General features: G+C 35.8%; 2 protein-coding genes across 2 annotated transcripts; both read left to right on the top strand.

Annotated features, from left to right (window-relative positions):
- The first annotated feature begins 252 nt into the window (after window positions 1-252).
- LOC128244269 (putative tyrosinase-like protein tyr-3) lies at window positions 253-14,896 on the top strand. Its single transcript, XM_052962287.1, has 6 exons — window positions 253-378; window positions 1,904-2,134; window positions 2,658-2,758; window positions 12,397-12,593; window positions 12,902-13,005; window positions 14,141-14,896. The coding sequence occupies exons 1-6, from the start codon at window positions 253-255 to the stop codon at window positions 14,894-14,896; spliced, it is 1,515 nt and encodes a 504-aa protein (XP_052818247.1).
- A 5,090-nt stretch (window positions 14,897-19,986) lies between these two features.
- On the top strand, window positions 19,987-24,317 carry LOC128244268 (putative tyrosinase-like protein tyr-3). The gene is made up of 5 exons (XM_052962286.1): window positions 19,987-20,051; window positions 21,394-21,551; window positions 21,888-21,991; window positions 22,803-22,838; window positions 23,547-24,317. The coding sequence occupies exons 1-5, from the start codon at window positions 19,987-19,989 to the stop codon at window positions 24,315-24,317; spliced, it is 1,134 nt and encodes a 377-aa protein (XP_052818246.1).
- Window positions 24,318-25,225: the final 908 nt, after the last annotated feature.

Raw genomic sequence — 25,225 nt, 5'->3', positions numbered from 1 at the left:
GGTTGATTACACGTACAGTCTGTGATACAAGATGGCGTCATCAAACTTTGTAGAAGCCCGAGCGGTGATAAAGTTTAGCGTTGGATTGGGGAAAACACTGGCACAGACTATGGAAATGATGGCCGAGGCGTAATTGAAGTAACCTGTGTGCCGTTCATTAGCATTCAACTGGCATTAACGTTTTAGAGAAGGGTAAGATTCCATAGAAGACGATAAGGGAAGAGGACGGAAGAAGACGAGGGCACGACGTTAATGACGTCGGTGAAGAACATCATCGACGGGGATCACCGTTCGACAGTCCGTGATGACACGAGCGTCGTCGGGGCGGGGTACGGAGGTGTGCAAAGGATTTTAACGGACGATTTAGGCATGCGTAAGGTTTGTGCGAGATGGGTCCCTCGGTTGTTGGACTTGGAGACCGTGGCGCACCCGCCACAGTCGCCAGATCTTGCGCCAATGGATTGTGCCGGTATTCCCAGAAATCAAGAGTCAGCTTAGATGACATCGTTTTCATTCATTCCATCACTGCAAGTTAATGTGCATAACGCGATATCCACGTTTTGCAGAGAGTGGTATTTGAATGTTTATACGCAGTGGATTAAGCGCCATGAAAAGTGTGTCAGTGTTGGTGGGAAATACTTCGAAAAAATGTGACGCTTTATGAGCGCAACGTCACTAACGTCATAGGACTGCGTCGGTCGGGTTTAACCATATGTCATTAATGCATTATAATTCAGCAAAAAAAAATATGTATTGTTCTGAAAATTTCAGGAATTATACTAGATATGCCATATGTATTGTATGTGAATTTTCTTAGTTCTATGTGCAACGATATTAGAATTATTAAAAAAGTCCACGTAACTCTGGATCAACCCTCGTATAATATGACGACTCCTGACAGATCCTTTATAGACATAGACTGGTATCATTGTATTTTAATAATGTTACCGCGCATGCTCTTCCATTCCTTCTAACTGAACTTTAATATTTTCATAATTATCGTTCGGAAGCGGGTTTTGAAATACAAACTGCGTCTCAAATATGAAAGATGCATTCCCGGTTCATTGACAGTAGTTGTTAGTAAAGTTTAACAATCAGTTCATAATTAATGCCAAATTAATAGACTATCGTTAGACGCTTATACATAAATGTTATGTTTTATGTACCATTTCTTATTTACTGACAACTTCTTATAAACAAAGTCTTTGTTTGACTTTTTAATGTATACAATTCTAACCTTTAAAAAGGAAATAAAATACAAAAGGGGATGCTTCATGCATTTGACACCTGTATTAATGTCGATGCATTTGATCATTTGGAAATCTTTGGTCGCTGAACTTGTTAGTTTTTAAGTATATATGTATTGTTAGTAGAGCCTTGAATCAATTATAATCTCATTTGGGTTTGTATAAAGAAGACAATAAATAGTTACGTGTGTGAATAGATCAGTTTGGATGTAATTGTTTGCAAATAAGTGTAGTGTCATAATAACATGGTTCAAAACTGCCTTTTGGCTTGTTTGGTCATTTTCACATTGTGGCTGCCATCAACTTGCAATGCGCAGTCCGAAGTTTGCCTGCGCGTTCCCCGATCCGTTGATGACTGTTATGCCCGGGCACTGGTAAAGTCATTTATAACATATCAATTCTGAGACCAGATTGAAAATTAATTGAACATATGCACTAAAGTAAATATTTCTCCGAATCAGCTTTGTAACGCATCTATCGTTCAGCGGGCTGATACGAAAAATATGCAATTCCGGCAATAATAATTGCATAGTAATCGTTAAAAATAGAGCTCTTTTGGTGTCATTACAAATAACTTAATAAATTCCTATTATGCCTAACCAGCCACTGATAAATAATCAGGGTTAGGGTTGTACTCTTTGTCATGTTATTTGTAGAACTATTCAATAACGCCAACGTCGGCCAAGGTGGATTGCTTGCAGCAGCTATTATGGAACTACAAGCCAGACCAGAGCCTTACTAGTCGAGACAAAGCTTCTTTTGCGGAATTTTCAAGCACTTCGACAGAATCAGAACCCCGTGCCGGATTCCGCATACGAAAAGAGTATCGAAGGTTGACCACTCCTGAACGGTTGAGACTGCACGCCGCGTTCAATAGGTTATACGAGGTAAGATTTATTTTACATACAGAACACTGGCAAGTTTAGGAATTGGTGTGCAACCCTCCCTCAAATATCCAAGTGAACTTTTCTATGTTAATATGGTAGAAAAAAAACTTCCAAGTTAACGATGGCGCACTAGGCGCCTCCACCTTCCTCCGCCTCCTCACAGGCAAATGCTTTTTCAATACAACTTACTGAGATTGTACTTCCATTTAAATAAAGTAAATTTAAAAAAAAACGTGTATACCAAATCCTATTTATCAATTACCTGTTAATTAAAAGATCAAATTGTGTCGCAGACCGGGTCAGACTGGGATAAAAGATTGGGGAACACAAATACATGGCTTTGAATGAAAAAGTGCTATTCATTCAAAATGCCATACAAAAATGAACGAAATATCATTGAAAGATACGTAAATCTTGAAAGCAAACTCTTTTTATTTAATTTTTGGAAATAGAATATGTGGGTGGAATAATTCCCCAAACGTAGAATCCACCGCCAAGCTATTGACAAATTACTATCTTACAGAGAGGGACAATACAGAGATATGCTGATCTCCATGCAAATGCTCTACGTACTGCGCACTCCGGAGCAGCCTTCCTCGCATGGCACCGGGTATTTCTAGTAAAGTGAGTTAAAAACGCGTCTTGTCTTAAGTTCAAGTTTAAAACATTGTTATTAGCGCGATAAGTAGATTTTCTTTCTCGTTCAATTAGAATATAGAATTCGGCTTTCATTGCCTTTAAGCAGAGATATGCGTTTTACAAACGTCGGACATGTAAAGCGTGTTGAAATGTAATATCTTATTATATTTGCAGAGTTCCGCTTGATTTTTATATATCTGTAATGCGTGTTAAAAAGCCATAGCTTATTTCACTTGTCGTGATCCGCTTGTTATGTTTCTCCCATCGCTGATAAGTAGATCCAAATACATGGCCATGTTGAAAATCCTTATCTTGGCCACGGGCAAAGATTAAAAATCTTTATTTGATATAAATAATTTCTCGCTTCAAATTGCACCAGAAACAGTTTTCACGCCGCATTCAAGAATAAATGCTACACTCTCCTCAGAACTATTTAAAGAACGATTTGACTATTTACATATTTTGAATTACTGCGCGCATATCTATGCCAACCACATATTATCATATATCTATACCCAAATTATTTTCACTACGCACAAAAGAGTTCCAGTGATAACATATATTTTAAACTTATTTTGTTTCACTGAGGTGGGAGAAAAAGCATCTTCCATGGTCGCTCTATAAGATAGGCTCATTATAACCTTCAAGCAGGTAGTTCTGCGGAAACGAGGTTACCCTGCGTTCGAGTTGGGATGAACCTAACTTACACGAGCGGCCATGGAAGAAACTTACAATCTGTAATGCGTGTTAAAATGTTATATCTTATTACACTTGCTGTATTCCGCTTGTTATTTATCTGTTATGCGTGTTAAAATGCCATATCGTATTACACTTGCTGTTTTCCGCTTGGTATTTATCTGTAATGCGTGTTTAAATGCCATATCGTATTACACTTGCTGTGTTCCGCTTGTTATTTATCTGTTATGCGTGTTAAAATGCCATATCTTATTACACTTGCTGGGTACCGCCTGTTATTTATCTGTTATGCGTGTTAAAATGCCATATCTTATTACACTTGCTGTGTTCCGCTTGTTATTTATCTGTTATGCGTGTTAAAATGCCATATCGTATTACACTTGCTGGGTACCGCCTGTTATTTATCTGTTATGCGTGTTAAAATGCCATATCTTATTACACTTGCTGTTTTCCGCCTGTTATTTATCTGTTATGCGTGTTAAAATGCCATATCTTATTACACTTGCTGTGTTCCGCTTGTTATTTATCTGTTATGCGTGTTAAAATGCCATATCTTATTACACTTGCTGGGTACCGCCTGTTATTTATCTGTTATGCGTGTTAAAATGCCATATCTTATTACACTTGCTGTGTTCCGCTTGTTATTTATCTGTTATGCGTGTTAAAATGCCATATTGTATTACACTTGCTGTGTTCCGCTTGTTATTTATCTGTTATGCTTGTTAAAATGCCATATCGTATTACACTTGCTGTTTTCCGCCTGTTATTTATCTGTTATGCGTGTTAAAATGCCATATCGTATTACACTTGCTGGGTACCGCCTGTTATTTATCTGTTATGCGTGTTAAAATGCCATATCGTATTACACTTGCTGTTTTCCGCTTGTTATTTATCTGTTATGCGTGTTAAAATGCCATATCTTATTACACTTGCTGTTTTCCGCCTGTTATTTATCTGTTATGCGTGTTAAAATGCCATATCGTATTACACTTGCTGGGTACCGCCTGTTATTTATCTGTTATGCGTGTTAAAATGCCATATTGTATTACACTTGCTGGGTACCGCCTGTTATTTATCTGTTATGCTTGTTAAAATGCCATATCGTATTACACTTGCTGTTTTCCGCCTGTTATTTATCTGTTATGCGTGTTAAAATGCCATATTGTATTACACTTGCTGTTTTCCGCCTGTTATTTATCTGTTATGCGTGTTAAAATGCCATATCGTATTACACTTGCTGTTTTCCGCCTGTTATTTATCTGTTATTCTTGTTAAAATGCCATATTGTATTACACTTGCTGTTTTCCGCCTGTTATTTATCTGTTATGCGTGTTAAAATGCCATATCTTATTACACTTGCTGTTTTCCGCCTGTTATTTATCTGTTATGCGTGTTAAAATGCCATATCTTATTACACTTGCTGTTTTCCGCCTGTTATTTATCTGTTATGCGTGTTAAAATGCCATATCGTATTACACTTGCTGGGTACCGCCTGTTATTTATCTGTTATGCGTGTTAAAATGCCATATCTTATTACACTTGCTGTTTTCCGCCTGTTATTTATCTGTTATGCGTGTTAAAATGCCATATCTTATTACACTTGCTGTTTTCCGCCTGTTATTTATCTGTTATGCGTGTTAAAATGCCATATCTTATTACACTTGCTGTGTTCCGCTTGTTATTTATCTGTTATGCGTGTTAAAATGCCATATCGTATTACACTTGCTGGGTACCGCCTGTTATTTATCTGTTATGCGTGTTAAAATGCCATATCTTATTACACTTGCTGTTTTCCGCTTGTTATTTATCTGTTATGCGTGTTAAAATGCCATATCTTATTACACTTGCTGTGTTCCGCTTGTTATTTATCTGTTATGCGTGTTAAAATGCCATTTCTTATTACACTTGCTGGGTACCGCCTGTTATTTATCTGTTATGCGTGTTAAAATGCCATATCTTATTACACTTGCTGTGTTCCGCTTGTTATTTATCTGTTATGCGTGTTAAAATGCCATATTGTATTACACTTGCTGTGTTCCGCTTGTTATTTATCTGTTATGCTTGTTAAAATGCCATATCGTATTACACTTGCTGTTTTCCGCCTGTTATTTATCTGTTATGCGTGTTAAAATGCCATATCGTATTACACTTGCTGGGTACCGCCTGTTATTTATCTGTTATGCGTGTTAAAATGCCATATCGTATTACACTTGCTGTTTTCCGCCTGTTATTTATCTGTTATGCGTGTTAAAATGCCATATCTTATTACACTTGCTGTTTTCCGCCTGTTATTTATCTGTTATGCGTGTTAAAATGCCATATCGTATTACACTTGCTGTTTTCCGCCTGTTATTTATCTGTTATGCGTGTTAAAATGCCATATCTTATTACACTTGCTGTTTTCCGCCTGTTATTTATCTGTTATGCGTGTTAAAATGCCATATCTTATTACACTTGCTGTTTTCCGCCTGTTATTTATCTGTTATGCGTGTTAAAATGCCATATCGTATTACACTTGCTGGGTACCGCCTGTTATTTATCTGTTATGCGTGTTAAAATGCCATATCGTATTACACTTGCTGGGTACCGCCTGTTATTTATCTGTTATGCTTGTTAAAATGCCATATCTTATTACACTTGCTGTTTTCCGCCTGTTATTTATCTGTTATGCGTGTTAAAATGCCATATCGTATTACACTTGCTGGGTACCGCCTGTTATTTATCTGTTATGCTTGTTAAAATGCCATATCGTATTACACTTGCTGTTTTCCGCCTGTTATTTATCTGTTATGCGTGTTAAAATGCCATATCGTATTACACTTGCTGTGTTCCGCTTGTTATTTATCTGTTATGCGTGTTTAAATGCCATATCTTATTACACTTGCTGTGTTCCGCTTGTTATTTATCTGTTATGCGTGTTAAAATGCCATATCTTATTACACTTGCTGTGTTCCGCTTGTTATTTATCTGTTATGCTTGTTAAAATGCCATATCTTATTACACTTGCTGTTTACCGCCTGTTATTTATCTGTTATGCGTGTTAAAATGCCATATCGTATTACACTTGCTGTTTTCCGCCTGTTATTTATCTGTTATGCGTGTTAAAATGCCATATCGTATTACACTTGCTGTGTTCCGCTTGTTATTTATCTGTTATGCGTGTTTAAATGCCATATCTTATTACACTTGCTGTGTTCCGCTTGTTATTTATCTGTTATGCTTGTTAAAATGCCATATCTTATTACACTTGCTGTGTTCCGCTTGTTATTTATCTGTTATGCGTGTTAAAATGCCATATTGTATTACACTTGCTGGGTACCGCCTGTTATTTATCTGTTATGCTTGTTAAAATGCCATATCGTATTACACTTGCTGTTTTCCGCCTGTTATTTATCTGTTATGCGTGTTAAAATGCCATATCGTATTACACTTGCTGTGTTCCGCTTGTTATTTATCTGTTATGCGTGTTTAAATGCCATATCTTATTACACTTGCTGTGTTCCGCTTGTTATTTATCTGTTATGCGTGTTAAAATGCCAAATCGTATTACACTTGCTGTTTTCCGCTTGTTATTTATCTGTAATGCTTGTTAAAATGCCATATCTTATTACACTTGCTGGGTACCGCCTGTTATTTATCTGTAATGCTTGTTAAAATGCCATATCGTATTACACTTGCTGTTTTCCGCCTGTTATTTATCTGTAATGCGTGTTAAAATACCATATCTTATTACACTTGCTGGGTACCGCCTGTTATTTATCTGTAATGCTTGTTAAAATGCCATATCGTATTACACTTGCTGGGTACCGCCTGTTATTTATCTGTTATGCTTGTTAAAATGCCATATCGTATTACACTTGCTGTTTTCCGCTTGTTATTTATCTGTTATGCTTGTTAAAATGCCATATCGTATTACACTTGCTGGGTACCGCCTGTTATTTATCTGTTATGCGTGTTAAAATGCCATATCGTATTACACTTGCTGGGTACCGCCTGTTATTTATCTGTTATGCGTGTTAAAATGCCATATCGTATTACACTTGCTGTTTTCCGCTTGTTATTTATCTGTTATGCGTGTTAAAATGCCATATCGTATTACACTTGCTGTTTTCCGCTTGTTATTTATCTGTAATGCGTGTTTAAATGCCATATCTTATTACACTTGCTGGGTACCGCCTGTTATTTATCTGTAATGCTTGTTAAAATGCCATATCGTATTACACTTGCTGTTTTCCGCCTGTTATTTATCTGTAATGCGTGTTAAAATACCATATCTTATTACACTTGCTGGGTACCGCCTGTTATTTATCTGTAATGCTTGTTAAAATGCCATATCGTATTACACTTGCTGGGTACCGCCTGTTATTTATCTGTTATGCTTGTTTAAATGCCATATCGTATTACACTTGCTGTTTTCCGCTTGTTATTTATCTGTTATGCTTGTTAAAATGCCATATCGTATTACACTTGCTGTTTTCCGCTTGTTATTTATCTGTAATGCGTGTTTAAATGCCATATCTTATTACACTTGCTGTGTTCCGCTTGTTATTTATCTGTTATGCGTGTTAAAATGCCATATCGTATTACACTTGCTGTTTTCCGCTTGTTATTTATCTGTAATGCTTGTTAAAATGCCATATCTTATTACACTTGCTGTTTTCCGCCTGTTATTTATCTGTTATGCGTGTTAAAATGCCATATCGTATTACACTTGCTGTTTTCCGCTTGTTATTTATCTGTAATGCTTGTTAAAATGCCATATCGTATTACACTTGCTGTTTTCCGCCTGTTATTTATCTGTTATGCGTGTTAAAATGCCATATCGTATTACACTTGCTGTTTTCCGCTTGTTATTTATCTGTAATGCTTGTTAAAATGCCATATCGTATTACACTTGCTGGGTACCGCCTGTTATTTATCTGTTATGCGTGTTAAAATGCCATATCGTATTACACTTGCTGTGTTCCGCTTGTTATTTATCTGTAATGCTTGTTAAAATGCCATATCGTATTACACTTGCTGGGTACCGCCTGTTATTTATCTGTTATGCGTGTTAAAATGCCATATCGTATTACACTTGCTGTTTTCCGCTTGTTATTTATCTGTAATGCTTGTTAAAATGCCATATCTTATTACACTTGCTGGGTACCGCCTGTTATTTATCTGTTATGCGTGTTAAAATGCCATATCTTATTACACTTGCTGTGTTCCGCTTGTTATTTATCTGTTATGCGTGTTAAAATGCCATATCGTATTACACTTGCTGTTTTCCGCTTGTTATTTATCTGTAATGCGTGTTTAAATGCCATATCTTATTACACTTGCTGTGTTCCGCTTGTTATTTATCTGTTATGCGTGTTAAAATGCCATATCGTATTACACTTGCTGTTTTCCGCTTGTTATTTATCTGTAATGCTTGTTAAAATGCCATATCGTATTACACTTGCTGGGTACCGCCTGTTATTTATCTGTTATGCGTGTTAAAATGCCATATCGTATTACACTTGCTGTTTTCCGCTTGTTATTTATCTGTAATGCTTGTTAAAATGCCATATCGTATTACACTTGCTGTGTTCCGCTTGTTATTTATCTGTTATGCGTGTTAAAATGCCATATCTTATTACACTTGCTGTTTTCCGCCTGTTATTTATCTGTTATGCGTGTTAAAATGCCATATCGTATTACACTTGCTGTTTTCCGCTTGTTATTTATCTGTAATGCTTGTTAAAATGCCATATCGTATTACACTTGCTGGGTACCGCCTGTTATTTATCTGTTATGCGTGTTAAAATGCCATATCGTATTACACTTGCTGTGTTCCGCTTGTTATTTATCTGTAATGCTTGTTAAAATGCCATATCGTATTACACTTGCTGGGTACCGCCTGTTATTTATCTGTTATGCGTGTTAAAATGCCATATCGTATTACACTTGCTGTTTTCCGCTTGTTATTTATCTGTAATGTTTGTTAAAATGCCATATCGTATTACACTTGCTGTTTTCCGCTTGTTATTTATCTGTTATGCGTGTTAAAATGCCATATCGTATTACACTTGCTGTTTTCCGCTTGTTATTTATCTGTTATGCGTGTTAAAATGCCATATCGTATTACACTTGCTGTTTTCCGCTTGTTATTTATCTGTAATGCTTGTTAAAATGCCATATCGTATTACACTTGCTGGGTACCGCCTGTTATTTATCTGTTATGCGTGTTAAAATGCCATATCTTATTACACTTGCTGGGTACCGCCTGTTATTTATCTGTAATGCTTGTTAAAATGCCATATCGTATTACACTTGCTGTGTTCCGCTTGTTATTTATCTGTTATGCGTGTTAAAATGCCATATCGTATTACACTTGCTGGGTACCGCCTGTTATTTATCTGTAATGCTTGTTAAAATGCCATATCGTATTACACTTGCTGGGTACCGCCTGTTATTTATCTGTTATGCGTGTTAAAATGCCATATCGTATTACACTTGCTGTTTTCCGCTTGTTATTTATCTGTAATGTTTGTTAAAATGCCATATCGTATTACACTTGCTGTTTTCCGCTTGTTATTTATCTGTTATGCGTGTTAAAATGCCATATCGTATTACACTTGCTGTTTTCCGCTTGTTATTTATCTGTTATGCGTGTTAAAATGCCATATCGTATTACACTTGCTGTTTTCCGCTTGTTATTTATCTGTAATGCTTGTTAAAATGCCATATCGTATTACACTTGCTGGGTACCGCCTGTTATTTATCTGTAATGCGTGTTAAAATGCCATATCTTATTACACTTGCTGGGTACCGCCTGTTATTTATCTGTAATGCGTGTTAAAATGCCATATCTTATTACACTTGCTGTGTTCCGCTTGTTATTTATCTGTTATGCGTGTTAAAATGCCATATCGTATTACACTTGCTGTTTTCCGCTTGTTATTTATCTGTAATGCTTGTTAAAATGCCATATCGTATTACACTTGCTGGGTACCGCCTGTTATTTATCTGTAATGCGTGTTAAAATGCCATATCGTATTACACTTGCTGGGTACCGCCTGTTATTTATCTGTAATGCGTGTTAAAATGCCATATCGTATTACACTTGCTGTGTTCCGCTTGTTATTTATCTGTTATGCGTGTTAAAATGCCATATCTTATTACACTTGCTGTTTTCCGCCTGTTATTTATCTGTTATGCGTGTTAAAATGCCATATTGTATTACACTTGCTGGGTACCGCCTGTTATTTATCTGTTATGCGTGTTAAAATGCCATATCGTATTACACTTGCTGTTTTCCGCCTGTTATTTATCTGTTATGCGTGTTAAAATGCCATATTGTATTACACTTGCTGGGTACCGCCTGTTATTTATATGTTATGCGTGTTAAAATGCCATATCGTATTACACTTGCTGGGTACCGCCTGTTATTTATCTGTTATGCGTGTTAAAATGCCATATCGTATTACACTTGCTGTGTTCCGCTTGTTATTTATCTGTTATGCGTGTTAAAATGCCATATCGTATTACACTTGCTGTTTTCCGCCTGTTATTTATCTGTTATGCGTGTTAAAATGCCATATCGTATTACACTTGCTGGGTACCGCCTGTTATTTATCTGTAATGCGTGTTAAAATGCCATATCTTATTACACTTGCTGTGTTCCGCTTGTTATTTATCTGTAATGCTTGTTAAAATGCCATATCGTATTACACTTGCTGGGTACCGCCTGTTATTTATCTGTTATGCGTGTTAAAATGCCATATCGTATTACACTTGCTGGGTACCGCCTGTTATGTATCTGTTATGCGTGTTAAAATGCCATATTGTATTACACTTGCTGGGTACCGCCTGTTATTTATCTGTTATGCGTGTTAAAATGCCATATCGTATTACACTTGCTGGGTACCGCCTGTTATTTATCTGTTATGCGTGTTAAAATGCCATATTGTATTACACTTGCTGGGTACCGCCTGTTATTTATCTGTTATGCGTGTTAAAATGCCATATCGTATTACACTTGCTGTTTTCCGCCTGTTATTTATCTGTTATGCGTGTTAAAATGCCATATCTTATTACACTTGCTGTTTTCCGCCTGTTATTTATCTGTAATGCTTGTTAAAATGCCATATCTTATTACACTTGCTGGGTACCGCCTGTTATTTATCTGTAATGCGTGTTAAAATGCCATATTGTATTACACTTGCTGGGTACCGCCTGTTATTTATCTGTTATGCGTGTTAAAATGCCATATCGTATTACACTTGCTGTTTTCCGCCTGTTATTTATCTGTTATGCGTGTTAAAATGCCATATTGTATTACACTTGCTGGGTACCGCCTGTTATTTATCTGTTATGCGTGTTAAAATGCCATATCGTATTACACTTGCTGGGTACCGCCTGTTATTTATCTGTAATGCTTGTTAAAATGCCATATTGTATTACACTTGCTGTGTTCCGCTTGTTATTTATCTGTTATGCGTGTTAAAATGCCATATTGTATTACACTTGCTGGGTACCGCCTGTTATTTATCTGTTATGCGTGTTAAAATGCCATATCGTATTACACTTGCTGGGTACCGCCTGTTATTTATCTGTAATGTGTGTTGAAATGTGATATATTATTAATAATTGCTGTGTTTCGCTTGTTATTTATCTGTAATGCGTGTTGAAATGTTTTATATTATTAAATTTGCTGTGTTGCGCTTGTTATTTATCTGTAATGCGTGTTGAAATGTCATATCTAATATCAATTGCTGTGTTCCGCATGTTATTTATCTGTAATGCGTGTTGAAATATGAAATCTTATTACACTTGCTGTGTGACGCCTGTTATTTATCTGTAATGCGTGTTGAAATGTAATATCTAATAACACTCGCTGTATTCCGCTTGGTATTTATCTGTAATGCTTGTTAAAATGTCCTATCTTATTACACTTGCAGTGTTTTGCTCGTTACTTACCTTGTGTCTCTATTTCAAAGTTTTGAAGAAGAGTTACGACGTGTGGACGCGACCGTCTCTATCCCATATTGGGATAGTAGCCTTGACTTCGATATGGACAACGGTGTCAACTCCGTACTTTGGTCCGGCGAGCTCCTTGGTAATGGAAATGGAGATGTCATAACTGGACCATTTGCTGGCGAGTATATATTTTGAAACACTTACTATGTTTAATTCTCTTTTTTCAAAGGCTTTGTTTCGTTTTGATTCCATACACATATTCTAATATATATATTCTAATATTAAGATTGCAATACCGCTGTAAAAATGTGCCATCAATGGTTACAAAGTTCTATAAGTTTTTAGCGTTCTCTGGCAAGTTTTTTATTTTGTATATATGTGCAGTATATGTCAAATCAGAATACAACACGCGTAAAATCAAAGTGAAAAGTTTCCGGAAAGTATTGATTTATAACCATATTAATGATCAATCAAACACGGTTCCAGGTTGGATGACAGGTCGTGGCAATCTGGCCAGGAGGTATGGCGTTAGAGGGCGTTTGATTAGTGACGAAAAAATACAAAAGATGATCAACGCCTGTGAAACTGACGTACGTATTCATTCAAGATTTATAATAGTTTTAAGGTGACTTCAACATATGAGTGTTTCTCAAGACATAAAAGCATTTATAAGACATTGAAATTAATGTATATGTTATAATATGTATGCAGAAATATTATTTTAAAAAAAAACAATAAAAAGTCTGCAATTCTTATAGATAAATTTAAATTGAGTATTAATACATATACTTACAGTGAAGATGTAGTACTAAACAGGAAATAATATTAATATACTATATGCTATTCTGAGAAATCAATTATAGATATGTATAATGAACAGATAATAAACTTAAGGTGATTAAGATACTTTGTTTACCATGTTCTGACAACATAAAAAAGGTTTTTAAGATAATCTTGAGTTGGACTGATTATATCGTGTTTTGCATGTAATCAATGAATTTCAATCATACAAGGCCTCACCAGGTATTTTCTTTTTAAATAAGTTCTAGGCATATACTTTAGAGAAACAAGCAAAGTACTGTTTTACTTCTATTTTACAATTTGGCTAGGGAAAATCTCGTTTTCATGAATAATTAATGAAGCAGTGTCATTGGTTCCGCAAAGTACTAGATGCTTAGATGCTTTACGGTTGAAAAAATTTTCTGGCGATTTGAACCGGGTCGGCCTTCTCGGTACAATACTATTTGGCATTAGTCAAGACCATACGGCCACAAAGGCGTCTGACCCTGTAAAGTTATTGAACAATGTTTGAGTGTAACATGCGAATTCATTGGAAGAAGAGTTGTCTCTCGTGCCTCATGCATATTCATTAAACCGAGATTTTGTCAGTCAAATGTCCCACGGTATGTATGAAGTGTAACCGAAGAAAGTACCGTGGTTGCCGACGACAGACAAAATTAAACTAGTTTTTACTCTCTGTTTCGCTGACCGTTCAAATGCGGTAACCCTGGTAATTAATTAAGATTAATATGTTAATGTTTATTGTTATATTTCAACATACATATTTATATGTGTTGCAATGAGACGATGTGTGTTTCTTGTAAATAGTTTGTTTGGCCTTGAAATGTGTGTCCCAAATCAGGGTTATTATTTCATATTTATCTTCTGTGATGTGTTCATTGTTTCATTGGGAATCCCAACGAAAATGATATATATTATTTTTAGGAGGTAGTCTTCCCTCAATTAGACCCCGCCGACGTACGGGAGAGAGATTACATCATTGAGTTCCACCATAACGGCGTACATAACTGGGTTGGTGGGGATATGGCGGATGGGTCGTATGCTGCATATGACCCTGTCTTCTACATGCATCATGCATTTATCGACTTTATCTGGGAGAAGTTCCGTCGGCACCAGATCTCCACTTGTCAAATAAACCCTGAAACCGCGTATGCAACACGAACCGGAAACAGTGGACATGGGCCAAACGACCCTATGTATGGATTTAGCTCCTTGAATAATATAGATGGTTTGAAAAACGTATGGACTGAGAGGTTTTACAATTATGAAGAATCGCCGCAGTGTCCTAACTGTAACTCGAGGTATCTTTACTGTGACACAATCACCTACCGCTGCGTCAGCCATTCCCGCAGAACTGATTTCAATGTAGGAAATTTCATGTCCACACCGAAAGCCACGACTTTTGGAATGGTAAACGAAACCATTGAGCCAATTACGCAAAGCATACCAAAGCGGATTATATCCCCTTTCATACCGTCACCTAATCCTGATGGACGATTTCAGAGTACAGCAAAAGAGGATGCAATGGCTGCAGTCGATTTACAAAGATCTCGACTACAACCGAATGCTCCTGGACCTGTTCCATTAAATGGTTGGATAAATCTAGAGCCTGATTCCGGGGGAAGACCTTTTAGCGGCCCTGATAGGATAAGGAGGAGAAAATTTATATCGTTGTTGTAAGGAATCTGATACACAAATCTGTTAATTTGTTTGCTGGGTAACTCCAAATTATCTTCATTTATTTTTTGTTATACTTTTTAAGGTTTTGGTGTGAAGAGAATGCCAAAGTAATAAAATAATTTAACACACAAGTTTGTTTTCCTTATTTGCGTTAAATTTCAGTTGGAATAAAGTGCATGTATAAAAAAAAATGTAAAAATGTATGTATGATATGTACTAGTTTTCTATTATACATAAAAGTTTTAAACGACTAAATTCCTGTGAAATGATACCAAAATTTAATTGAGTCAGAAAACTACTAGTAGCGAATATGTGGGCTGGATTCCATAACAAATGCAAATCAAAGGTGTCAACCATAACAAACACGACCATTGCCTTAAAAAAAATGCGCATTCTTTAGGAATTTAGAAAACAACCTACTACTTTGACAATTATGTCACTCGTGTTAATGCCATGTATTATAAGATATTCCGTTATCTTATTTGAAATACAACCGCATTTGTTTGACCTGAAAGCTGCTCATCAGAAGCAGGCCAGTTTTAATTATAAAGTTCATACACTTTGTGTACTAGAAAATGAGTGGCAACCAATCTTTATTTTTATTTGCAGATAATATTGTTTGAACGTTTTGCTCCTTTCATTGGAGTGTCAGTGGCGGTGTATATGACATATTTATTGGTAATTAAAGTCTAATAACTCGTATTTTCGTTATTTTTGCATAATGTATATAGATAATTCAATGTTATGTAATGAAAGTAAGTCAATGCAATTGTGCTGTCCCATGGTTCATAAAGACCGTTAAATATACCGAAGGCACGACAAAGAATTACGTTTATACGCATTTAATTAAATATTTACAACAGAACGGAATTTGACAGTTATGTTGAAAAAACACAAATTATAACTAGTCTTATCACCATCGAACAGTAGAGCTATTGTTTTTAATAACTTGTAAGTAGTTTGCCTGTTTTTACGATTGCGATAAGTAGGACATGCAAGTACGATATTAATGCAAATTCTCAACAATTCTTTTTAAATTATAATAAGTGTTGGTTCTCTTATCAGCAAAATATTTAATTATAACCCGGAACGCGATTCGAGTTTATTACTAGTATGAAGATAGGACATTATATATGTTTCACTAACATCATCCCTCAAATACGTTTGTTGTCAAGTACAATTTTAACACTCGTGTCATTGCCATGTAGAACAATTATTTGTGATCATATATGACGTGGAACCACTTTTATTAGATCTGAATGTGGCTACTCAGTAGCAATTGAGCTTAAATCAAATGGATCATACACTTTGAGAACGAGAAGTTAACTTAGTACCTTAAGTATTCTAACTTGTAGATACGATATATTTGCATGCGTTGCATCTTTAATTGGTTTATAGGTTATGTTGATTTAAGTTTGGTTTAGGCGTTCGTTATGTTAATATGATTGCGCTTATAGTTCGTTGTCATTTTGGCCCTTGCCACTCATGGGCTTGTCCATGAAACAGTGTGTGTGTATACCACGTGATAAATTGCGTCATATATGCTACATCAGAAGGCAACATTTTGCTTAAAATAAAGACTTAAATCAAAGATAACTTTTCTTTTACTACACCATTTTAAATAAAACAAAGGGCAGTCTATGCCGCTTAAAGAACCGCGGCTTCGTTTTATTACCGGAATTTGATAAGGTGATTAATTTTATCAAACACTTCGACAAACATGTTTCCAAAGTAATGTTTTGACAGTGCTCCGTCAGACGGCCGTATTGTGAAAAGGTTTGTCGGAGTGTTTAAAGAAACTACACTCTCAATCACACTCTGGTAAAAGACCAAAGGTTGGTCTCCGTAAGCGGCGCAGACTGCGCCATGTTTCATTTAAAGTGGTGAAGAAATAGGGAAGTTATCTTTATTTAAAGTCTTCATTTGAAGCACCTAGCATTTGTGATGCAATTTATCACGTGGTATACACACACTGGAAAGTGTTCATTATACATTGCAAGTATGAACAAAGCAAAATCGGTTGCGTTGATGCTTTTCTTGGAAAGTAATGATAGGATTAGCCCTGTTGAGCCTTAATTTTGGATTAATACATAAACTGATATATACATATACAATCCATTGTTTTTATTTAATGTTTATTTAGTATGCTTTTAATTAGTAATAATTAGTATTGCAATAATCATTATGCATGTATAGGTTAGAGTTTGATTTGTAATTTCTTCTTGAATAAGTAACCTAAAGAAGCGGAGCGCAGCGATGCAACCGTGCTTTCTTATGCACGAAGAATTTACTGAATAAATTCTAACCGACTTAATGTTAGCCCCTCCCAAATTGCATCCTTTTTAAAATTAAGCCGTGTGCCTGTCAAAAAGACCTGTAAATCACTGCAAGATTATGTGAAATCAGCGTTGACACTGAACTTGCGCCATTACATATACAAACAGTAGGCGTGCCTATATGCGCATGCGCAGTTAAAGCAATTTACTTAATCATGATGAGTCGTCTTCAGCAATATGTAACGACTGTCCACAAATAAGAAACTTAACATTTTAAAAAACGCCCCGATTGGCTAATAATCTAGAGCAATTGATTAATTTCAATGGCATTTTTCTTTATATAGAGTATCTGTTTTTTGTTGCATAGCGAATCAAATTCAACAGAAAATTACACACGAAAAAACACTGCTTTTTAGTCGATCGCGTGGGGAAGGCGTGGGGAAGAAGATGTAGTGGGGTTGATATAGTACACACGAGTGTGTATAATGCGTAGTGTAGACAGTTGTTACTGGGTCATTGTAAATAAGTCGAAAAGGTTGACTCACACGCCTTTAACCTATTTTTTACGCGATCATAACAATTTGGTATATGTAAATATATGATTAATATCATGGACTGTTGATTGCTCAATTAACTTACAATGCATATTATTTTGCGTAATGCGTAATGTTAAAAACTTGAAATGCAATTGTTGTGATGCTGCATGAAGTCGTTGTTATATCGCAATTTAAATATGCACTCTTACTCCCAAATAAGATTTACCACAATAAATACAATTGTTTTGATATACCAAAAAGAATGAATGATGTCGAAAACAATGGTTGTTGTGAAGGATACCGAGTTGAAATTGAACAAAGGGTGCAGAGAACAATGGTATTTCTACCTAATGTGACGATAATAGATCTTTCAGCATTTACCAATCTTTAAAAAAAAAATGCGTTTTCAGCTATTAAATACAAGGTTACAACATTGTTATCAGTAATTAATAGTTTCCATTTACGGTATGCATTATTTAGTAAGTAGTTATATGTGTACCACTCAAAATTATGATTGTCATACATGTGTTTGTATTGATTTTGAATAAAAGTGTCACTTTAATGCAATAAAATGGCGTGCTATGCTTACTTTATTCAATTTGCAAGCGCGTAAGGTCAACCCAGTGAAATAGAGCTTATTGTTTAGCATTTAAGTAAGTGTTTTAAACAGTTGCAACATATCTACAACAAACAACTGTAAAATTTCTAGCCCTGCCGGGTAATATTTTTTTTCAAAATGTATTAGTCATAGCTTGAACGAAGAGTATTGACATACGCATTACTCAAAGAAAATAATGGATCACGTATTTGAATCTCCCTCTAATTGTTTTATTTGTATAATGCAAAAGCAATAAAGTCGAATGCTCATTTATCAAATGAACTTCAAGGACCACGACGAACACATTTATCATGAACGATTCGTTTTATTAAAAACAATTTGCATTGATTATATACTAATATGGACTAATAACCTATGAACAATAAACGCAAGTGTTACATTAAAACAGACAGGTATGGATGTGTTGGATGTATCAGCCCGTTTCAGTTTTTGCAGTTGTTACTTCTTTGTTTCCTTTTCGTGTAAACCGAGCTCTAGAAGTCCATTTATCATTTCTTTTTTTTTCAAATGTAACGCAACAAATGATCGTCCGACGTAAAAAAGTAACGGCAGGTGCGGAAGGCCAATTTTACGAGGAATGTTTTCAACTTCCGTGGCCATAATAAGGTCGAGGTGTTGCTTTGGTTAAACTCATACCGTCTTGAGTAAATGACACAATGTGGACCGCTATACTTGTACCAAGCGGAAGTCCAGTGGCCCGATTAACCATGTGAATGTATTAGTCGAGAAGCTCCAGACATCCTTTTAAAGCGTTTTTATTTGAAATATCCGTTGCTGTTACTTTATTGCAAGCGGTGTGTTGCCTGTAATCAAACACTTTCCATGTGTTCCGTGCAGCCAGATATGAGGTAAAACTCATGGTCATAGGCTGCATAGTCGGCGCCCGCCAACGTCTTTTAAAGCGTTTTTATTTGGAATATCCGTTGCTCTTACTTTGTTGCAAGCAACGTGTTTGCTGTAATAACTCACTTTCCATGTGGTCGGTGATATCAGATATGAGGTAAAACACATGGTCACAGCGTCTTATTAAGCGTTTTATTAAGAATATCAGTTGCGGGTCATATGTTGCAAGCAATCCGTTGCATGTACTAGATCATTTTCCAAATGAAAATAGAATTATATTATATGATTGAGAGTTTTCATTGACAGTAATGGCTTAAGTGAAATATAACAAACATACCATAATTTAAGCCAAATTAACAGTCGATTTTTAAGCTCTAATAATTGATTTAAATGTAAGTATTAATCGTTTTTTGTTTTAATAAGGTTACAGATGTCAACTGCTTATACAGATGGTCTTTGTTTTAGTTATTAATTTATACCACAATGACATTAGGAAAGTAAATACAAACAGGAAACAGGCAGGAATTTTGGACTGGAACCATATGTCACAGGTTATAGTGTCAAGGCATTTAAATATCTTTGGAAGAATCGGGTCGCTGAATTAGTCATTTCGAAGTATAAATATCCAGCAGAACCTTACATCAACCATTACTCTAATTTTGATTTATGTAGCGAGCATAGATAATTTCCTATACACTTTTGATCATTTTGGATGTTAATTTGTATAATGAGTGCGTAGTGGTCGTACCATTATGGTTCAAATCAGACTCTTACTGAGCTTGTTCGTTTTCACATTGTGGCTAACATGGACTTGCAATGCTCAAACTGAAGTTTGCCTTCGAGTTCCGCGCACCGTTGATGACTGCTATGCCCGGTCAAAGGTAGGGCCATTTCTAATATTCAACAATCTCAAATCAGCAGGCAAATCAATTGAACATACACAATTAAAACAATCCTTCTCATGACCAGCATAATACAATTGTCAGCGAGATTATACGTAAAATGCAACACCGATTTAAAAAGAGTTTCCGTTATCATTTAAAATTGAACCTTATTGGTTACATCAAAACACTTTTCTATTCTGATTAAGCAACCAGTGACTAATAATACATGGGTTAAACAATGTGTTCTTTATTTTGTAGAACTATTCAATAACGCCAAAATCGGCCAAGGTGGATTGCTTGCAGCGGCTTTTATGGCACTACCAGACAGACCAAGGCCTTTCTAGTCGAAGCATGTCTTATTTTGCGGAATTGTCAAGCACTTGGACATATCCAGTACCCAAAACTGGGTTTCGCATACGAAAAGAGTATCGAATGATGACCAGGGACCAACGGGAGAGATTGCACGACGCATTCAATAAGTTATATGAGGTAAGATTTAGTTTGTATACATTACACTGGCGGGTTAAGAGAGTCGGGTGCAACCCTCCCCGAATTTTCCAAATGAACATTTCATGTCAATACGAAGATGAAATAAACATAAATTACACCAGGATGCGCCATTTTATACTAAATTTAGCATACTATTTAAGGGCGTGGTCCCAAAAAGCACTACTCCATGTCTGCATTCTCATTCGGTTCATGTTAACATATTACGTCAAATCGAGTAACAACCACTGCAATATAGAGTTGAGCTCACTGCCTCGCAATTGCCGTTGGATCATAAGTGTTCCAAGCACATATGGAAGAAGTGTAAAAGAATAGAATGCGTATTCAATGCGTATTCAATGTATAACTAAGAATGACGGCTTGCTCAAAATTTTGCAGTACAAGTTACTGAGATATTAAATAAAAAACGGAAGAAAATGTGCAGACCAAATCCTTAAAACATACAGACGATTGCTAGTTTAATTTTCTTTCAGAAAGGGACAATACAGAGATATGCTGATCTCCACGCGAATGCTCTACAGACTGCGCACTCCGGAGCAGCCTTTCTGGCATGGCATAGGGTCTTTCTAGCTTAGTAAGTTGAAAAAGTACTTTGAAGGAAAATTTGGCCATACTTATACAAGATTTATATTCAATATTCGGCTTTCATTGCGCCTAAATAATTTCATGCATTTTAAAGATGCATTTGAAAACTGAGGGTTTAACAAACTTGGTACATACAAAATGAGTAAAATGTGATGCATAAGTGTTACAATTTGTTACAAACCTGTCAGTAGTGCACTTCTTTAATAGTAGTTCGTTCTCTTGTTCATCTGTTGTCATCATTTCAAAGTTTCGAAGAAGAGTTACGACGTGAGGATGCGACCGTCTCTATCCCATATTGGGATAGTAGTCTTGACTTCGATATGGACAACGGTGTCAACTCCGTGCTTTGGTCCGCTGAACTCCTCGGGAATGGCAATGGAGATGTCATAACTGGACCATTTGCCGGTGAGTTTGTTTGATTAACATGATATATATTTAAGTTTCTAAATCACGTGTTTTGTTTTGATTTCTGGACTGTGTTCCCATTTCCAGTATTTCGAATAACAAACAGCAATAAAATGTTTTGTTTAACGTACCATTGGAACCTAATGGGACGTCAATTGTTTACAGGGTTCCATATGTATTTTAGTGTTCGTTGCCAAGAGTTCATGTTATACTTACGCATTTTGTTTGTTTTGTTTTTTTAAAGAAGAAGAAAACTACAGGTGAAACATTTAGTTGGAAATGCGAGAAAAATATTGATCTATCACCTTATTATTGATAAATTAAACATGACTACAGGTTGGATGTCAGGCCGCGGCATACTTGGCAGGATGTATGGCGATAGAGGCCGTTTGATTAGTGACGAGAAAATACAATTGATGACAAGCGTCTGTCAAACAGATGTACGTACATACTTGTATTCATATCTTATTTCTATTTAATAATGTGTTGTTATTTTTATTATTTTTTTCAGTTTATACAACCTAGCGTTTCGAATAACGCAATCATATAAAACTTATCAAATGGTACGTAAACACACATAGTCGTTAAAATAAATACGTTATCCTTTTTCTGAAGCTCAAAAGGAATTGTGCAATGTATACACAAAATTATATATACATTACATATGTGGCATAACAGTAACATCTAAATAGTATACATATTTTGTTTAACACAATCTTATTTAAGATGTTTAGTTTCAATTAAGAATTCGCTCTGTGTTAGTCTCATATTATTGGTATCCGGCCGCAAATCCATCATAACACTCTCATACTTATAAGCCTAAACAACTTTTTGACTTTATATGAATGTCGCTAGGTACATTTAGCACAAGTCTTGCGTATGATGTTGGTGTCGATTTGTTTTTCTGTGCATTAATACACTGTGAAAGTGAATTTATGAAAAACGTTTGTTGTAACAGATACAGCGAAAATTACCAGTATTGCCCTTCTTATCGCAGTTGTACAATATAACTTCACGACGGGCAATCATGCTCAGCCATAACATTTTATGCGATATAAAATGCTCCAACGAGTCTTCCGTTGTATTGACATTGACTTCAGTGACAGTAAGAATGTTTTTTATGTTTATTTTTGAAGGTTTGTAATAGTAAAATTAAAAAAAATCGGGGATTGTAGTTCTACAAAGAATTGACTATAGGCTGTGTTAAATGCATAAAATAATCTGAACATAATTCAAAACCTGATCCTCCAGAACTTGCATAACCTGCTAGAGCTTCATGTTGACAACGTAAGTATCTGGATTTTCATGAAAAGTGTAATTGTATATTAGGTTCTAGCAATGGATTCACATCATTCTGGCATTTTCTTGACAAAAGATTGCCTCATGAGATTCGATTTCAAAAAAAATAAAATTAAGAAACCAATACTCCTAACTTTCGTCAATTTGCCACTCTTTGTCGCTACCACGGAAGACGTGTTTGAGCATTTTCAACGCATAACACAATATTATGGCTCCGATTATTAGAGTATGCAGTTTGCATTCCTGATTCTCAAACTCAGACTCAATACGTTTGTGAATATGTGTATTATTATTATACCTAACGTGACTTTGCCTTTATTATTTACCTATAGTTAATTATTTCCGAATGTCTCAGGTAGTTTTTAATACTAACCTCGCTTCGAGTATAAAATAGATATCTTGCTCTTTCACGCTAAGCGTTTCGAAAAAATGTAGCCGATATAAAATAATTATCTATATATAATTATTTATATGATACAGATAGTTAAGGTAATGCAAAATGTTACCTGTAAATATGTGATATATTAGATGTGTTATGGCGGTGTGTTTTAATCTTTATCTGTCTGTTTGGCCTTGAAACGTTTTCCCCTAAGCAAGGTTATCGTTTAAACTTCGGGTACTGGATGAACTCTATTGTATTATTAATATTCTCAAGCGCTAATCAAATGATAAGGAAAATATGCATATTATTTTTAGGAGGTAGTTTTTCCCCAAGTGGACCCCGACAACAGGGAGGAGAGAGATCATATCATTGAATACCACCATAACGGCGTACATAACTGGGTTGGTGGGGATATGGCTGATGGGTCGTATGCTGCATATGACCCTGTCTTCTACATGCACCATGCATTTATCGACTTTATCTGGGAAAAGTTCCGTCGGCACCAGAGCTCCACTTGTCAAATAAACCCTGAAAATGCTTATGCAACACGAACGGGAGGCAGCGGACATGGTCCAAATGATTTGATGTATGGATTTACGTTCTTTAAGAATATAGAAGGCTTGAAAAACGTTTGGACTGAGAAGTGGTACAATTATGAAGAATTACCGCAGTGTCCAAATTGTGGCTCAAAATATCTTTACTGTAACACAACCACCAACCGCTGCGTCAGTCATTCCCGGAGAACAGATTTTAATGTCGGAAAGTTCATGTCCTCACCGGAAGCCTTGACTTTTGGAATGGTAAACGAACTCGTTGAACCATTGACTAACAAAATACCAAGGAGAATAATCTCCCCGTTCATGCCGTCCCCGAATCCCGATGGACGATTTCACGGTACAGCCAAAGAGGATGCACTGAATGCAGTCAATATTCAGGAATCTCCATTACAACCACCTTCTAGTGTAAATATAGCTAGATCTTTTCCATTCAATTCATGGGTTGAAAATCTAGAACAAGCCTCTGGTGGTACTCCTTCTAGCCGCTCTGGTAGGAGAAGGAGGAGAAAATTTATATCATTATTTTAAGAACAATGCTCATGTTCTCTGCATTATATTCACTGTGAAATTGTTTTCTGCAAATACACTTGGTGTTTGCACTTATTTGTGTGCTAATAACAATCGAGGATTTACTGTAGCTTCATATCATGTAGAGTAGATCTGACAGTAAATACAACAACTTATTTTCATAGAGCATAGTTTGTCAGTCTACATGATTTACGTCTACCTTTTTATACATCGCTATGCCCTGTGCGCATGCGCCAAGTAACTATGATTGACAGTTAAAGGTGTGGTTGTTTGGAAGTTGTTACGCCTACGTCATAAACCAGAATTTAAAATAGATATGGGGAAAACTATTAAATCGTATTGACAACCAATTAGTATACAATTAAAATATGTATGTGACATTATTTAAATACAAATTAAACATTTACGTGTCTTTCTTTAATATGGTCTCTAAGATATACAACCAATCAAGCCATTCGGAACCCCTCGGCCATTTTTATCGAAAACAACCTCGGATTTATGCCGGTACATCAGTTGAATTAGTTCGTATTTTTTTAAATTAAATTAATTTAGAAACGTAGTGTTTTAGAATTGTATTTATTGATCTAAGTTTAAACTGATTGCCAGTGAAGTATATTATTGCAAACATAATTAAGATTTCCAAGAGTAAAGTCATAGAGTTTAACTGCTTAATAAAATCACTACGCGATCTACTTGTAGCGGACTTAAACGTACCTCTTTTTTAGTATGTAAACCGTCCAAATACATCCGAGGTTGTTTTTGAAAAAAATGACCGAGGAGCTCCGAATGCCAATCAAGCAAGCTCAGTATCACAATGTGCAATATTTTGTTGATCACTCAGTAAAGTCTGTATTATGAAACATACCAAGGTAGATCTAATAACCCAAATGTCAGCATTTTGTTGATTT

The sequence above is a fragment of the Mya arenaria genome, chromosome 8, assembly GCF_026914265.1.
Source record: "Mya arenaria isolate MELC-2E11 chromosome 8, ASM2691426v1".
NCBI lineage: Eukaryota > Metazoa > Mollusca > Bivalvia > Myida > Myidae > Mya > Mya arenaria.
Note: the sequence above shows the minus strand (reverse complement) of the source record. Positions and strands in the feature narration are given on the sequence as shown.

Bases quoted from the DNA above. Each gene is read 5' to 3' on its own strand.
- LOC128244269 (XM_052962287.1), top strand. From the start codon at position 253: ATGACGTCGGTGAAGAACATCATCGACGGGGATCACCGTTCGACAGTC. The intron at 2,759-12,396 runs GTGAGTTAAAAA...TTACACTTGCAG, and splicing joins CACCGGGTATTTCTAGTAAA to TGTTTTGCTCGTTACTTACC. The intron at 13,006-14,140 runs GTACGTATTCAT...TATTATTTTTAG, and splicing joins TCAACGCCTGTGAAACTGAC to GAGGTAGTCTTCCCTCAATT.
- LOC128244268 (XM_052962286.1), top strand. From the start codon at position 19,987: ATGCTCAAACTGAAGTTTGCCTTCGAGTTCCGCGCACCGTTGATGACT. The intron at 20,052-21,393 runs GTAGGGCCATTT...ATCATTTCAAAG, and splicing joins ACTGCTATGCCCGGTCAAAG to TTTCGAAGAAGAGTTACGAC. The intron at 22,839-23,546 runs GTAAGTATCTGG...TATTATTTTTAG, and splicing joins TAGAGCTTCATGTTGACAAC to GAGGTAGTTTTTCCCCAAGT.